We start from the raw sequence: 17,092 nt of genomic DNA, 5'->3' as shown, positions 1-17,092 counted from the left end.
TGTCGTACAGGTTCGAGGTTCTTGCAGCTTGTATGGATAAGAGAGTGGTCACTATGGTAGAGGAAGCCATTCAAGTAGGGGAGGGGACTAAATAGGAATGTAGTGGTAGTAGGGGACAGCTTAGTCAAGAGGATAGAACCAGATCTCTGTAGCTGAGAGCGAGAGCCCAGAAGGCTGTGTTGCCTGCCTGGTAACATGGTTCGGATCATCTGTTCAGGGATGGAGAGGAACTTGCAATGGGAGGCGAAGGATCCCATTGTTGTGGTCCATGTAGTTACCAACAACATAATTAGGACTAGAAGAGAAGTTCTGCTTGGGGAATATGAGAGGCTAGGGACTAACTTAAAATGCAGAACCTCAAAGGTAATAATCTGTAGATTTTTATCTGATCCATGAGCAAATTGGCATAGGTTAAATAAGATCAGGGAGTTGAATGCATGGCTAAAAGATTAGTGTGGGAGAAATGGGTTTCAATTCATAGGGCACTAGCACCAGTGCTAGAGGATGTGCGAGCTATATCATTGGGTTGGTCTTCACCAGAACCATGCAACTACCACACCAATTCACCTATTATCCACCATGGGCAGACCTCAGGAGCCATGCAAAGATGAGATAAAAATAAAGTTCTATAAAATCAAGTTCTAAGTGTCTATTGCAGAGATCACTATATTGAAAAAAAACCTCATTCATAAAAACCCATTTACTACATTTACTAAGTAAAGCCTTATAACAAAAAACATTTCATTCAAGTGTACAATCTCTATATAACAACAAGCCTTGGAATTCATAGTGCCACATCAAAGAGCCTATACCAGCTGCAGCTGTCAATCAAACTGTGAAATAGCAGGCACAGGACTGTGATATTGGATGTTGTGAAATCAGCCAGGCTTATGTCAACAGACAGAGTGAAATAGTAAGCAATCTTTTTTTTAAACACTCCAGATATTTTTTTTCAAAGACTTAAAGGGCAAGACTTTTAAATGCCTTGATTCTTTTGACAGCTCCCTTTGACAAGTTCCATCGACACTTTTGACAGCCCCCTTTGACAGGTCCCTTTGACCGGGGCTTCTGATAGTTTTGACAGCTGATTTTGACAGGCCTGTTGACAGTTCCAATCAGCTAGTTAGTAATGAGTTTATGCCCTTTTTATGTACATTTTTGCCTACTTGTTAACAGTTCCAAAGGGCACCTGACATCCCCCAAAAGTGTCCCGGAACCAGATCCAAAGGGGTATCCTGGCTATCCAAATAAATCCACCAAGTTTATACCTGTTTAACCTGCACACTTCGCATTTCACACTACCAAAATCCCACTTCAGGAGAGGCAGTTAACGATTTACATAGCCAGCTGCCTTCATAAACCTCGCTTGAGCAAAATATTCTTGCCCCCAATCCCACTCCCAGGAAAATGAGGAATCCCTTGTTTGGGGGCAGGACTTGCAATTTCCAGGTAGTTCCGCTACTTTCGTCACAATGGAGAGGATCAAACGCTGTGGCAAAAATCTGGGCCTTCATGCAGAACCTCCCAGAGTAACAGAAATCAAATCACACCATTCCTCATACCTGACCTTGAAGCGTGCTGAAAGCTACTGGGACATTCTGGGATGAGAATATGCTATTTTTAGTCATTTATTAGAAATGATAAACAGTTTGAAAGAATGTCATTTGGGTAGTGAGATCCAGTAATTAACTATTAAGAATAATTACAAATTAAAATTATTCAATTAATTTCCACAGGGGCTTTTCTTATCATCCACTATGACCCTTGGTCAAAGATCCACAGAAATCCCAAGAGAATGACAAACCGTATTTATGTTGTTTCACTATGTTTTCATGGATCTTTTGCAGAAATAAGGGTGGACAATTGTGAATCATTCCCCCTGGGAATTTAATGCCTTATTATACAGTTCCTTTAAGCGTACATTCCACTCATACTAGTTTCTTGGCTATCAAGAAATTTTTCATTTGCCTCATTTGCCAAACTCCCATTGAGAAGAGGATAACGGTTTGAATGATTGCCCACGAAAAGACGCTGCTATTAGTTCCTTCACTCATTTGACGAAATTCTTCTTCACGTGACTGTAGATCAGAAAGAAAATTTAAAGTTGTTAATTAAATGATCATACCTTTCAGGACTTTATCTGAAAATTCTACTCGATTATCTGAATATCATCAGAGCATTGATTAAAATGAATTTGCGCAAATAATTTCATTTAAAGTTATGTTTAAAAATAGACTTCAAATAACTTTCAAGTAATCTTTTTGTATACCATGCTCACCCAAAAATGTAAATTTGATTTAGGAAAAAAAACCTCTGTTGGCTAAGCTGCGCAACAGATTCCTGTTTTAAGGCTAAATCAGTCAGTGTTTGTGAATTACAGAAGTAGGTGTGTTCTAATACACCATCAAAATAACATAAGGCAAGCACTTTTACATAACTTGGTAGGAAAAAAGTGAGCTAATTTGTTTTGATTCATAATTATCATTTAAAAACTCCATTCAGCAATTCCAGCTGAAGATGGTTTCAAACGTTTCAGCCTTGTCATTTGCACTGATGAGCTGGGCTTCCCCATCATTGAGGATGGGGATGTTTGTGGAGCCTAATCCTCCTGTTAGTTGTTTAATTGTTCACCACCATTCACGACTGGATGAGTCAAGACTGCAGAGCTTAGCTCTGATCAGTTGGTTGTGGGATTGCTTAGCTGTTTATCACGTGCTGTTTGTGCTGCTCAGCAAGTAGTCTGTTGTTGTAACTTCAAGTTGACACCTCATTTTTAGGTATGCTTGCTGTTGCTCCTCGCATGCTCTCTTGCACCCTTCATTGAACCAGGTTTGATCCCTTGGATTGATAGTAATGGTAGAGTAGGAGATATGCCAAGCCATGAGGTTTCAGATTGTGGTTGAATACAATTCTGCTACTGCTGATGGCCCACAGCACCTCATGATACCCAGTTTTGATCTGTTCTGAATCTATCCTATTTAGCACGATGGTAGTGCCACACAATACGACGGACAGTATCCTCATTGTGAAGACAGCACTTTGTCTTCACATGGACTGTGCATTGGTCACTGCTACCAATACTGTCATGGACAGATGCACATTTCTCAAGTAGATTGGTGAGGGCGAGGTTTAATAGGTTTTACCCTCTTGTTAGTTCCCTCACCACCTGCTAAAGACCCAATCTGGCAGACATGTGCTTCAGGACTAATTCAATAGTAGCGCTACTGAGCCACTCTTGGTGATGGACATTGAAGTCCCCCTCCCAGAGCATATTATGTGTGCTTACCACCCTCAGTGCACCCTTCAAATGGTGTTCAACATGAAGGAATATTGATCGGAGGGCAGTAGGTGATAATCAGCAGGACGTTCCTTGCCCATTTCTGATTTGAAGCCATCGGACTTCATGGGATCCTGAGTCAATGTTGAAGCCTCCCAGAGCAACTTCCTCCCAACTGTATACCACTATGCCGCCACCACCTCTGGTGTGTCTGTCGTGTTGGTGGGACAGGGCATACCCAGGGATAGTGATGGTGGTGTCTGGGACATTGAATGTGAAGTATGATTCAATGAGTATGACTATGTCCAGGATGTTGCTTGAATAGTCTGTAGGACAGTTCTCCCAATTTTGGCACAAGCCCCCAGATATTAGTAAGAAGGAGTAACAGGACTGGGCATGCTGTGTCATTTAAGATCATAAAATCAAAAGAAATAGGAGCAGGAGCAGGCCATATGGCACATCAAGCCTACCCTTCCATTCAGTAATTTCATGGCTGATCTGATTATGGCTTTAACAGCACTTTCTTCCCTGTCCTTCAAAACCCTTGACTCAAAAATCTGACTAACTCAGCCTCGAATGTTTTCGTGACCCAGCCTCCACTGTTCCCTGTGGAAGAGAGTTCCAGAGACTAACAACCCTTTGAGAGAAGAAATCTTTCCTTATTTCTGTCTTAAATGGGAGACCCTTTATCTTTAAACTGTGCCTCCTAGTTCTAGATTCCCCCAAGAGAGGAAACTTCCTCTCAGCATCTACCCTGTAAAGTGCTCTCAGAATCTTATATGTTTCAATAGGATCGCCTCTCATTCTTTTAAACTCCAGTGAGTATAGGCCAAAACTGCCCTCATAAGACAACCCCTTCATCCCAGGAATTAGCCTAGTGAACTTTCTCTGAACTGCTTCCAATGCAATGCCTATGCCTAGGGCAATGTCAGGTGGTTTGTCCAGTATTATTCCTTTTTGAATTTTCTATAGCAGATTTGTACAATTGAGTGGCTTGTTAGGTCATTTCAGAGGGTGGTTAAGAGACAACTGCATTGCTGTAGGCCTGGAGTCACATGTAGGTAAGGACAACAGATTTCCTTCCCTAAAGGGCATTAGTGACTCAAATGTGTTTTTATGACAATTAATAATAGTTCTGTGGTCACCATCACTGAGAGTAGCTTTCAATTCCAGATTTTTGTTATTAATTAGTTGGTTCCACCAGCTGCCCTAGTGGGATTTGAACCCATGCCCCCAGGGCATTAGCCTGGGCCCCTGGATTACTAGTCCATTGACATTACCATATGCCACAGTCAACCTCTCTCTTGACATGGAAGTATGCCCCATGGGTATGCCACAGCAAAACTCCACCCTCTTTTTTGGAAGCACACCCTTGGCCAGAGAGCCCACCTCCAATATAATGAGAAACCCAAAGGTCAGGAGTTCAGTCAGATTAGGAGGGGCATATCTGTAAAGCAAAAAGCCTAGGCCATTCTTCTTTGCATATAAATACTAACATACCCTCTGGTAGTTTTGCTGTTTGCTGATGTATTGCATTTGGTATATCAAATACAGGATTCTTTCCTTCAATTCATTTATCTTGTCCTTGGTTTCACCAAAAGGCACGTCAATAGGATTTTCACCAACCTGAATATCCAAATTTATGCGCTGTAAAACAGAAACCCACAGTGAACTGAGAGGGAATGGGAATGGTATCAAAAAAATGAAAAGTATAGCACCTCCTGAAGAGAAATAGCTTCATGTATTCAGTATTGAGTTTTGAATTAAGCTGAACTTCCATGGAGGTCCTGTCAATTTCTCAGTATCGTTATAATAGGTGATTAGTAGAAATTCCAAAGAAATTCTATATTTTGAGCATGAAGTTAAGTTATGCCTGGCTACTTAAAGCAGGAACAATATTAAGCAAATCTAGGGCCTGAATTTTCCCGTCGGCGATTTGGGGGCGGGGCAAAATTCTGCCCTAGGTTTCAGAAAAGAAATGTCATTGCTATGTGATGGTATAATTACATCATATATGTTCCATCTGCACCTACAGTCATAGAAAGTTTTCTACATTATATCAGTGGTTACACTTAAAAAGTACCTCTTTGGCTACAAAACGTCTTAGAATGCCCTGAGACCAAGAAAAGTGCTTTATAAATGCAAGCTTACCTCCCTGTAAACATTTACAGCACAGCAGGAAACCATGTAGCCCATTGTGCCTGCCCATTAATTCTACTAATAAATCAAAAATAAAACTATTTCCATTATCCAACTGTATCACCATAGCTCTGTATCTTCTGCTTCAAATATTTATACTTTTTTTCTTAAAAGATAAACGATCTTTACAGGAACAACTCTCTGTGGCAAAGTGTGTCATGCTTCATGCTCCAACAACCCTCACCTCTTTTCTCACTCTCCGCTTGACAATTTTAAATTAATTCTCCACATTGGGACAATAGGCTTTTCCCTGTTTTTCCTGTTAGAAACCTTCTTAGTTATAAAACCTGCATTAAATCTCTGCGTCTCCTTCTGTTCTCCTGTGGAAAGTCCTTGGATCAGATTTTTGTCTGCCAGTGGAGGCAGGAATGGAATTAGGGAAGCAAACAATTTAGGATCTTTGACTTAAAATTCCAATTTGCAGTGCCTTCCCGACCCTGCACAAATTTCATATGGCATTCTCACAGGTTGGGAAGGCCTTGAGTACAAACCCCACATGCACCTCTTCTGAGCTTAGAATCGCCATTGTGAGGACCATGGGGAATTTGAATTTCCTTCCCAAAGCTATTTTCATGTGCTGGCGGGGGTTTTGAAAGCCCTAAAAAATTGTCAGGTTTGAAAGTTCATGGCCACTGGGTAAAACCTGTTCAGGAATTTAGAACATTCTGACAGGAAAGGGTTAGATGTGTTGACACCTTCAAATATCACCATTAAATGTTCACATGTAATACAGTACTTTTCCCAATGGAAAAAGTGATATAATGCTTGCAAAATTGTGGAAAATATTCTGGGAAACTCTCCTGTCATGAGCTGGACCGAGATTTAAAGATCCAGTGATCTATATCTTGGAAAAAAAATGGTCCTATTGTTAAAGGTAAAAATAAGCCTATGCACCTGCTACATTCCATTGATGGACAGACAATCTGCTTTGAAATGGAAATGAACACCACCTGCGGCTTTAAAAAAAGGCCCTCCGTTGTTTCAATTTCAATGAACTGTATTGTTGATATTTCCCAAGGTTAGTTTTGGTAATTGGGGCTATTATGAATGCTTCACTGAGTTTCAAAAGGTCCAGAGCCACTTCTCTCAGCAGGGGGGCAGTGTTCACATTTTGATTAACAGGTTTAGCAGGTTATTGAAGAATTATCTGTCTTTGATGTTGTAAGCGAACAAGTGTTTATTTTTACAACATATTGACCACTTGAGAGGATGTACGTTTTCTGAACGGGCTTTATGGAGGAAAGTCTTTTTCAGTATGAAGGGTCTTTGAATATGACAGCTCCATAAGATTGTTAGAAGCATATTTTTTTAATGCCTACTTCAAAGATATCATAATGGTTCCTAGGACAGGTTATGGAAAGGGAATGGGGCTTTCCCATTAGGGTTGAAGGGGCATAGATGAGGCATTGAGGTAGGTGGGGGTTGAGGGGTAAAGGCTAGGGAACATAAGAACTATGTTGGAGAGCTGGGCCAATGTACCAGTGAAGCTAGGCAGGCTCTAACCAGCCTGCCTGGGCACCCGCACTCCTCCGACACTGCCTTTCGACTCAGAAGATCCAAACCCTGCCTGACCACATCTCCTGGAGGTGAGAATATGGAGGCTATGGGCAGAGGTGACGGGCTCTGGTTTCTGAACTCGTGAAATGGCCTGAATCACATTTTCCGAACCCAACATGAAAATCCAGCCCTTCCAGTTTCAAATCTCTCCTCATAACTTTAGTTTCTCATTTGTGGGCCAGACTTTTCTGGCCCCGTTGGCCTTGGGTGTCATGGCGGGCCGCAGGAGAATGGCCAAAATGGCGAGAAAGCCACGAATCGGTTTTACGTCGTCGTGAAACCGTTCAGCTCCACCCATCAATGGCGGGCCGCGTTGCCCACCATTGGACAGCGGGGACATCATTTTAATACATTTGCATCTTATTGTAAGCCCTGTTCACCGGAATCACCCTCCCTACATCAAAATACTGCCCATGCCGGCATGACTTCAGAACGGCGTGCTTCATGACTGCCTTTAAAAGGTGTGCACCTGGCAACCAGAACTTTATGGGGAACTCGGAAGTGAGTGCACACAACCTTGTGCAGCGCTCACGAGCATCGGCTGTAGGACATCAAGAATGAGGCGCAGCGCATTCGTGGGGAGCACAGGCAAGTCTAATTTTCCCAGCTGGCTTTCAGTGTGATGCCAGGGCAAGGGCTCCAGTGTAGGTCAGACCTGGGGTGTAGGGGGCAAGGCAGCACAGACAGACTGAAGGAAATACTCAAGCACATGCCGGGGAAGTAGGGGGGGCGGGAGCAGCCATGCACTTGGAAAAGTTTGTCAAAATTATTTTGCTGCGTCTTCATTGACATGCTTGGAGTCGGGCCTCTAAAGCTTTTCTGTCCACTCAAGCAACACAAAAGCATGAAAGTGCCACCAAATGTTCCAGAACCTTTCACCCCTCAGGCACAGACTGCAAATTAATGTGCACTTTAGGGGGCAGCAGAGCAACTGGCCACTGGGCAAGTTGTACAATCCCCTTGTGAGGGGATGCCATGGCACAGTCACTGGTTGAGGAGCTCTCAGCCACTTGCAATGTCTTCATTAAGATTTGGAACAGTATCCTTAATGATTCAAGCTAACATAGCAGCCATGCAATGTGGGTTAGGAGAATGCCTGCGCTTGAGCTGAGAGTACAGCATGCAGTCCAGTGGGCAAAGCTGCTGCCAATCAGTCAAGTGGAGTGGGCGGAGGTGCGTGGCATTTCGGACAGCCAATGAGCACACTACATATTGGCCAGCACTCTCCTGCATGCATGCTTAACCAAAGGAGGTTCTTAGTGCACTCTCTCTCTTTGATCCTGCAGGAGGAGAACATCAGGATCATGGACCCTAGTGATTTAGTGGTATGCCCCATGGCTTACAGAGACCAGAGAAGATGAAGAAGGGAGCGGCAGCGGTGCCTTGCTCGGCAAAGGGAGGGGCACCTCCCTCAAGATGAAGGGGTGGCAGGCCCTGCTGTACAAGCAGCTGATAATCCACAGCGAGCTATCATTCATAGGCGTCTCGCTAGACCCAGGGTCGATAGAAGGTGCTTGTCATTCCTGCAGATGACTGAGAACCAATATCGCCGAAGACTGCACATGTCTAGGGAACTGATCGGTCGCTTATGCCGCCTGCTGGAAGATTTGGGGACATGGAAGGCATCCACTGCTAGTGGCCATGAAATTTTTATGCCAGTGGCCTCTTCCAGGGCTCCACAGGTGACCTTCGCGGAATCTCGCAAACCTCCATATCCAACTGTATCCAAGAGGTCATGGATGCCATCTTCACAAAGGCACAGAACTTTGTGCATTTCGCCCTGGATCAGGAAAGCCAGGAAACAAGAGTGCTGGGATTTGGGCACATCTCAGATTTCCCACAGGTGCAGGGTGACATCAACTGCACTCACATGGTGCGTAGATCTCCATTGCAACAAGCAGTCAACTACATCAACTGCAAGGGCTTCCACTTGCTGAATGTTCAGCTGGTGTGTGACCACCACAAATGCATCCTGTAGGCCTGCTCACAATTCCAGGCAGCTTCCACGACACCTATATCCTTATTAGGTCTCAGATCCCTGACATCTTCCAGGGTCCAGAAAGGCTGCAGAATTGGCTCCTTGGGAACAAGTGCTATCCACAGATGTGGCAGGATGATGCAGCGGCCTCAGACTGCAGCAGAGCGACTGTACGATGTGGCTCATGGACCTGAACTTTGATGGAGCAAATTATAGGCATTCTGAAAATGAAGTTCTGGTGCCTCGACAGGTCAGCTGGAGCACTGCCAATTCAGTCCCCAGAGGGCGTCGCGCATCATCGTTGTTTGCTGCGCGCTCCACAACCTGGTGCTGCAATGGGGAGAGGACCTGGCTGAGGAGGAGATGGAAGAACTACACGTCTCCTCCGATGAAAACATCCTTTCTCCCACCCACTACAACACTCTGTGCAAATCTGAGATGATTCTGCCCCATGCTTGCATCCTGTTGAATCCCTGATGCACACTCTTCGTTTAGTGTAACTGTCCGTAGTACTTCAGCTATCTCCTAACCAAAGTATTTCACAAATTTATCATTAATTTACTCTCAAGTTAAATTGTCCTATTTATAAAATATAAACTGCTCTTGATCTTTTTGATGGTTTTATCTACATGTACTCACACTTTCAGGGAATGATATATTCATCGTCCTAAATCTCTCTGTTCATCTATACCAGGGTCTTTTCATGGTGTAAAATCTCATTCTTCGATATTCAATTTAATGTGATTGAATGTGAGGTTTTTTTCTAGCTATATGCCCTTTCCATCAGCTAAAATTTCCTGTCATCTTTTACAGCCCTTCTCCCATTTTTCAAAACTTCTGCTTTTGTGTCATCGACAGGTTGTGTTCCTAATCCCAACTCCAAACCACCTCTTCATACTAAAGCCAGTGACACCTAACTTTCTCTAATCTGAGAAACACTTGCTTACCTTCACTCTTTGTTTTCTGTCTGTAAATTAGGGGCAGAATATTGAGCTCAGCGGGCAGGCGCACTCCCAACCCAGCCGAGCATAAAATAATGCGCAATAAAGTCGGGCGAGTGTCTCAACATCACCATATGGTACCGTGATAGGTCAGTGGGCGCATGCCGGAGCCAGCAGCGCGCCCACCGACAATTAAAAGGCCTATTAAGGCCATTAAGTTACCAATTGTCCTGAATTTATCACTGCCCATTCAACCTAACAGTTGATGGGCAGGCGAAAAGGCCAAGCGGCCTTTACATTTTTTTTAGCAAACCTCATCCTCGGGCATGGTGAGGTTTCTTTAAAAAGGAAGAGAGAGGCTGGATAGACTCGGGTTGTTTTTGTTGGAGCAGAGAAGACTGAGGGGCGACCTGATCGAGGTGTACAAGATTATGAGGGGCATGGACAGGGTGGATAGGGAGCAGCTGTTCCCCTTAGTTGAAAGGACAGTCACGAGGGGACCCAAGTTCAGGGTGAGGGGGCAGGAGGTTTAGGGGGGATGTGAGGAAAACTTTTTTACCCAGAGGGTGATGATGGTCTGGAATACGCTGCCTGGGAGGGTGGTGGAGGCGGGTTGCCTCACATCCTTTATAAAGTACCCGGATGAGCACTTGGCACGTCATAACATTCAAGGCTATGGGCCAAGTGCTGGTAAATGGGATTAGGTAGGTAGGTCAGGTGTTTCTCACGTGTCAGTGCAGACTCAATGGGCCGAAGGGCCTCTTCTGCACTGTGTGATTCTGTGAAATAATAATAAAAATTTAACACTTGAATTAAAAACATGTCCCTGCTCATGTGACAGTGACAGAATCACATGAGGGGACATATTTTATGACATTTTAAATTGTACATTAAGTTTTTTCAAAGAGCACTTCATCTCCCTGAGGTAGCTCCGTGCATCAGGGAGATTGAAGCGTTCTTTCGCACAAGGCCCACTTGCCCTCCTCCCCCCGCCCGCACAGGCAGCGCTGAGTGCTGCTGCTCGCGTTCCATGCTGAGTGGGCCTTAATTGGCCTACCCGCATAAAATCGCGGCGTGGTGCCAATCGTGGGCAGCGATCAGCTTCCCGACCACCCCCGCCGAGCACCTCCCCCCAAAGGCAAAATCCTGCCCCGGGTTTCTAAACACATTGTTATATTTCCTCTTACACCGTGCACCTCATTTTTTTACTAACAAACTTGTCAAACACAACTGTCTTCAATAAATCTGTGCTGACTACTGTTGATTAACTCATACATTCCTATATGCTCACTAATTTTAACTTGCACTGAGGATTCTAATGGTTCTCCTACAAATGATGTTAGACTAGCTGATCTATGGGCACTATTAGTTTCTCCTTCCCTCCCTACTTGATGAAGGGTGCATGCCAGTCCAGTGTCATAATTATCTATTTAAAATGGCACTAACTGCTTTCTCTTCTCTGAGTTCTTTCAATGCCTAAGGTACATGCCATCAGGGCTGGTGATTCATTCAGGGGGGAAAAAATTAGCAATAGTGAGAGTATTTTCTTATTGCAAATTTAGTTTCTTTACTGTTTATGTGCAAAACACATATTATTAAAAAGTTTCATCTATCAGAATCTCGTAAATCTCAAATATAAATATTATTTATCTTATTATCCTGCGCCCATTTTGATGGTTATTTATATGAATTGAATTTTGCTGCAGCAATAACAGCAAAGCTAACAGCACTCTCATTCATTTATGTGCAAATTGGACAGAAGTTACTGCCAGCAACTGCACGTGTGAAGTTAAGTACAGAAATTGGCAAGTGGCTGCCTGAGATGCACTGTTTCTCCAAAAACTGTGAGAAAACGGCACTTTCCCATTTGACTCAAATACATTGAGCAGAGTGAAGTTCCTGCAGTTGGTTGGCTGACAGTGCAAAGCTCTGCTGTGGGGATGTTCAAGCTCAACAAATGGCTGTTATTCATTTGTGCGAAATCAGGTGAAATATTTCTAATGAAATAACAAATGCCAGACAATGTAAAAATTCAGGACGGAATCTTCTGCTCTGACTGGTGGCAAGCTTGGAGGCAGGAAGGTCATGTACTTAGGTGGGATGATGATGAACCAGAACTCTGCCACCTTCCAACCTCTGCCAGAATTAAGTTCTGGGGGGAAAGGCCCATGGTCAACCTTTCCACCCCGTTGCCAATCGAGGCCCTTAAGTGGCCAATTAATGACCACTTAAGGGTATCTTCCTGCTGCCACTGGCATTAACCTATGGTGAGTGAGCCTGTCACCATGCAGGACGCATGGCAGCTAAAACCATGTGGCCAGCTTGTCACCTCTGGAGGAAGAGTGGGGGGTTGGTCCTTCAATCAAAGGCACTCAGTGCCTGATCAAGGGACTGGACACGGGAAGTTGGGGTGGGGGGCTCTGCTGAGAGCCATCCCCCTGCCCTTACTGCTGACCCCTCTTCACCCTTCTCCACCCCGTGAACCCACCCCCGCCCCCACTGTACTTGTGGCCTGGGGCACGCCACAATCCTGGGGCTCCGATGCCTATCCTTCCAGCAGCAGCTACAGTCTCCCCAGTGGCGCTGAACACCAGCTGCCAACCTCTGATTGCCAGGCAGCTCTTGATAGGCAAGACTTCTGCGCCCAGGGTGTTGTTTCCAGCAAAAGGCCCGCCCACTGGCCTCGCCACTGCCTGATTGGCATGTGGTCCAATGGGCTTTCACGAAAAACAGCAACGCTAGTCTCGCGCCAGCTCTCCATCTGACAGGCGAGACCCCCAATGCCTCAAAAAGATTACGCCACAGTTATTAGTCCAGTGGATATCAGTGGCAATAGAATATCATCCACCATAATAGGATTTCATTTTAACATTTCACCCAAAAGGCAGCATCTTTGACAATGCAGCACTGCCTTAGTGCCAAGCTAGAGTGTCAGCCTAGATATTACACTGAAATCTCTGGAGTGGGACTTGAACCACAACTTTTTGATGCAAAGACAAGAGTACTAACACTAAAGCATTTGATTTTGGAAGCCAAGTCTGAATTCTGCTCTCTCTTTGTCTCCAGCTTTAGTGGGCACAAATGTGTAATTTAACAGTATCATTCCAAAAAAAAAAGCAAGTGGGAAACAAAATGTTGCAGTGGTACACCCAAAAGGGCCATTTTGCAATCACGTTTATTTGATATATTTCAGGTTGATTCAATTGGGAGCATTCTACTATTCATTTAGAGGCTTTGGATTCAAGCCCTGCGGGACTTGAACATATCTAGTTGACACTGGAGTATGTTTTTGGAGATGCAGCGCTTTAGAAGAGACATTAAGCTAAGGATCCTTCCCATCTATTGTGGTGGGTATTAAAGCTCCAGAACAGAACAGCAGAAAATTCACATTTCTTGGCCAACCTGCAGAGATATCACTGAACTTCAAATTAATTGCTTCTGTGAGAAACATTTTCAGACATTTATGGAACATAAAATATTCTTGAATAACCTTGTGTGAATTTGGTTGTTTTGTGCGCAATTCAGTAATTGAATTAGGAGTCTGCTTGCTGGGCCTATTAAATGCGCATAGCATGTTTGAGCCATTCCACTTTTAATCTAATATGTATATTCATTCAAAAAATTGTTGATTAACAGCCATACCAGTTTGTTCCCAGCAAACACTGCTATTTTGGTCGAGTTGGACATGAAGCAGATGTGGTGCTCCCCTTGAGAGTGTGATTGAAATGTAAAATAACTTTCTGGTCCATACAATTTATGCAGCAAAACCTGTTTACAAGAAAGTAAGGAAGGTGAAGTGCTTAGTCATCAATGCATTTTTTTCTGTAGATATTTTGCTTTTAATCTATTGAAAAAGTTCAACTTGAGTGCATATGTGGTATATTAAAACTCTTGATCTGAGTTTTCTGCCATTGTGATACTTGATATCTTGAAATCAATGGGTAACACTGTTGTGGGGCAGAGAACCTCTGCTGCTCTAGGTTCCTCCAGAGGTGGCAATGTTACCTCATGGTCACCCATCTGTTGTAGAGCCTGCCCTCACCCAAATACAGGGCCACCTGTTATTCTTGCTTCCTCCAGTGGTGTCACTATAATCTCTCTTTACCTTTTAAAGAAAGTACAGCAAAAGACAACATACATTTAATCTGACTGTGAGCAATGTCACATGAGATTTACTAATATATATATATTAAACACTGAAGGTTAGTGAATGTAGTTTAAAGTGTTGTCCATACACTAGAAAACTGGGGTTAACTTTGTCATCAGTAGCGTTCACCGGATCTACTCTAGCTAGTTTCATCCGTCATTTAACAAGCACCACCAAATGAGAATTACAGCGTTCACAGCATTTGCTGTATTTTCCTTCAGTATTACTTATTTTCCTTTAGTTTTACTAATTAATCAATGTGTCGATTGGCTTTTATTAGTTTGAAACATGGCAGCTTTGATCTGGGAATCTGTTGCATAAAATCATGCTGCCAGCTGCTCAGTTCAGACACAGCAGGATCACACGGGGGGAACAAATGTTGGAAATCCGCAGCATAAAACAAAAAATGCTGGAAATGCACAGCTGCTCCATCTGCATCAGGGACAGAAAGATAAGTTCATGTGTTGGGTGTAACTCTTCATCAGCGGTGGTTGGTTCTACTAACATTTACATCCGAAAGATTAACCAACCTATCACACATTTTCATAATTTTCTATTTTCATTAAACCATTAATTGTTTGTGCAATAGTTTATTAAAAATGCATAAATTCAAAATTTTTGTACCTGTCCGTCTGAACTTTTGACATTCACAAACATTCCCAAGCCTGGGGCAGAAGAAAGAAAGTCTCCTGTGGCCAAATCCCATGATTGGATTTTGTAATGTCCTGAACAGAAGGAGAATGAAAGTCACACTGCGCAATTTAATTACTGTCATATTAATTAACAGCAATTATAGAGAAACAAACTGATGAAAAAATCTAACTGTGAAACAAAAGGCTGCAATGTCAAATAATGAAATTCATGGTCCACAAAATCGTAGACCTCTTTGCTACCTCAACCTCCCCTTCTCCTGATAATCTGCAAGCTTTTGAAATAGAAATTTAAAGTCACATCACCTAACCAATACTTATTTGATTATTTTTGATGTGTTGCAGCTTGGTAGTACTGTCTTGCATTGCTGGTCCTGACTCAACACCAACATTGCTCATTTTTTAAAAAAATTCCAAGAAGATAGTTCCTGTAATATTGGAAAGAATGTCATGCCCCTTCATTATGGATAAATCAGTAAAAGTGAATTGTTAGAAGTCAGATAAAATATGAATATTGTATGGGATATAGCTCATCATGAACTGGCCTTTATTTCAGTTGAAAGGGTGTCTGGAATTTATCCTCGGCCACATTGAAATATTCAGATTATGAGCTCATTACTTCTCCTGGAGTGTATCTTTGAATGAGATTCTAGAACAGTATCAGGCATTGCCAACATTTCAAAGGAACATTCATTTTAATCCAGAAATAAACTCATATGCAATCAAACCACCAGTGTATTGACTCGAATTCAAATCACCAAAGAAGACTGGTGGTTTCAGAGTTTGAGAAGAAATATTGTATAGTATTCATTAACATCTTCTGTATTTTAAACACCATGAGAAAAAAAATATTTGTGTAACATGCATGTAATCAATTAAATTTCCAAGGACACTCACAGAACAAACAATACGCACCTTCCTTCATGAGAATGTTGCAGATGGTGTCCAGCGGCTTTTTAAACTTAATAGTATGTGGTTGTATTTTCTTAATAGTCTACATAATCTTACCTTTGTGTGCAGAAACCTATAGCATCAATTAGTTTTACGGTAATACAACATGCTGAGCAACAAAGGGTCCCGATTCCACAGCTGAGGACAGTAAACACACTGTTGTGGATCATTTTAAAAATGATTTTGTGACAAAAAAGTAATGTACTTGAACACTAGAAATGCAAATACAACAATGATAAAAATATAGATACATAGAGTGTACAATTTAAAGTAGAGGTGTAAAAATATCTCAGAGGTGTAAAAATATTTATATTAAATGATTTTGGACAGTTGAGGTAAACTTCATGACCATAACTCATAAGACCTAAATCTTCTCCAGTGGTTAAAAAAGTAATTACTTGTTTTATTTTACATCAGTCATTTTGGCTCATTATAAGTGAGCAAATCTTCATATGGATTTTATTAAAATAGCGACATGAATATCCCCTCACCTGTAACCAGAGTGTCACCTGGAATGTCCTCTATGATACACTTTTCTTCTTTCTCCCCCTGATGAAAATAGAGAGAAGAGGCAAGACTCCAGCTCAAAGTGAACAGAAATTCTGTGACTGGATACTTCATTTTGACATCGGCAGACTCTTAAGAGTGCCCAGGGGTGAATATACCAAATGACTCGTCACACAAAATCTGTATTGGTTTCACTGAGGCACTCTCCTATCAGACCAGACTTGACCAGGTACTGTGGAAATGTTGTCACATGATATATGAGCACCACCCAGTGGATGCAAACTTGTTAAAATCCCTCTAAATAGACCTTGCAAGAGTTATTGCAAAGAATCTGCAAATATTAATTGAAAAGTGATCCTGATGTGTGTGGGCCAAATGGTCTCCTTCTATGCTGTAACCATTCTTTGACTCTAAGAATTGCTGCCACTTTCTAACAACCTGATCATTCCTCACGTGATCCTGGACAACGTGAGCCAGATTTTAACTCTGAGTGAATGTGATTTAAATGAGTTAAATTCTCACCTTGACTGTTTGTGAGCTATTCAACAGTGAGGACATTTCACCAGGTCACGATTGATCTAACATCAGACATCTGTCATTCTAGTTGGAGTCACTGGGCAAGAATGAGTGGAAACCTAGTTGATTGTTAATTTATAACCCCATTGCCACCCTGACTCAGATCAGCTAACTTAGGTCAGACCACAGGTTGTAATTGGTGCCTTCCTGTTTTGAACAGGACACACCATGTACTACTTAAGCCATTGGGAAGAGATTCTTTGCTTGTCAATTTAAAACATGTGGCACTAACCAAAAACTGATGGGCTTTGCTGGCCTTCATGATTTATCCCTGTTCCAAAGTCTTCTACTTATCAATGAGGGATTTTT

General features: G+C 42.6%; 1 protein-coding gene across 1 annotated transcript; it reads right to left on the bottom strand.

Annotated features, from left to right (window-relative positions):
• Nucleotides 1–1,285: 1,285 nt before the first annotated feature.
• Nucleotides 1,286–16,321, bottom strand: LOC144679168 (transmembrane emp24 domain-containing protein 11-like). Its single transcript, XM_078539597.1, has 5 exons — nucleotides 16,192–16,321; nucleotides 14,724–14,824; nucleotides 13,595–13,720; nucleotides 4,778–4,924; nucleotides 1,286–2,078 (listed from the first exon to the last, which is right to left on the bottom strand). The coding sequence occupies exons 1-5, from the start codon at nucleotides 16,319–16,321 to the stop codon at nucleotides 1,929–1,931; spliced, it is 654 nt and encodes a 217-aa protein (XP_078395723.1). The 3' UTR covers nucleotides 1,286–1,928.
• Nucleotides 16,322–17,092: the final 771 nt, after the last annotated feature.

The sequence above is a fragment of the Cetorhinus maximus genome, chromosome 1 (assembly GCF_964194155.1).
Source record: "Cetorhinus maximus chromosome 1, sCetMax3.hap1.1, whole genome shotgun sequence".
NCBI classification, from domain to species: Eukaryota; Metazoa; Chordata; class Chondrichthyes; order Lamniformes; family Cetorhinidae; genus Cetorhinus; species Cetorhinus maximus.
Note: the sequence above shows the minus strand (reverse complement) of the source record. Positions and strands in the feature narration are given on the sequence as shown.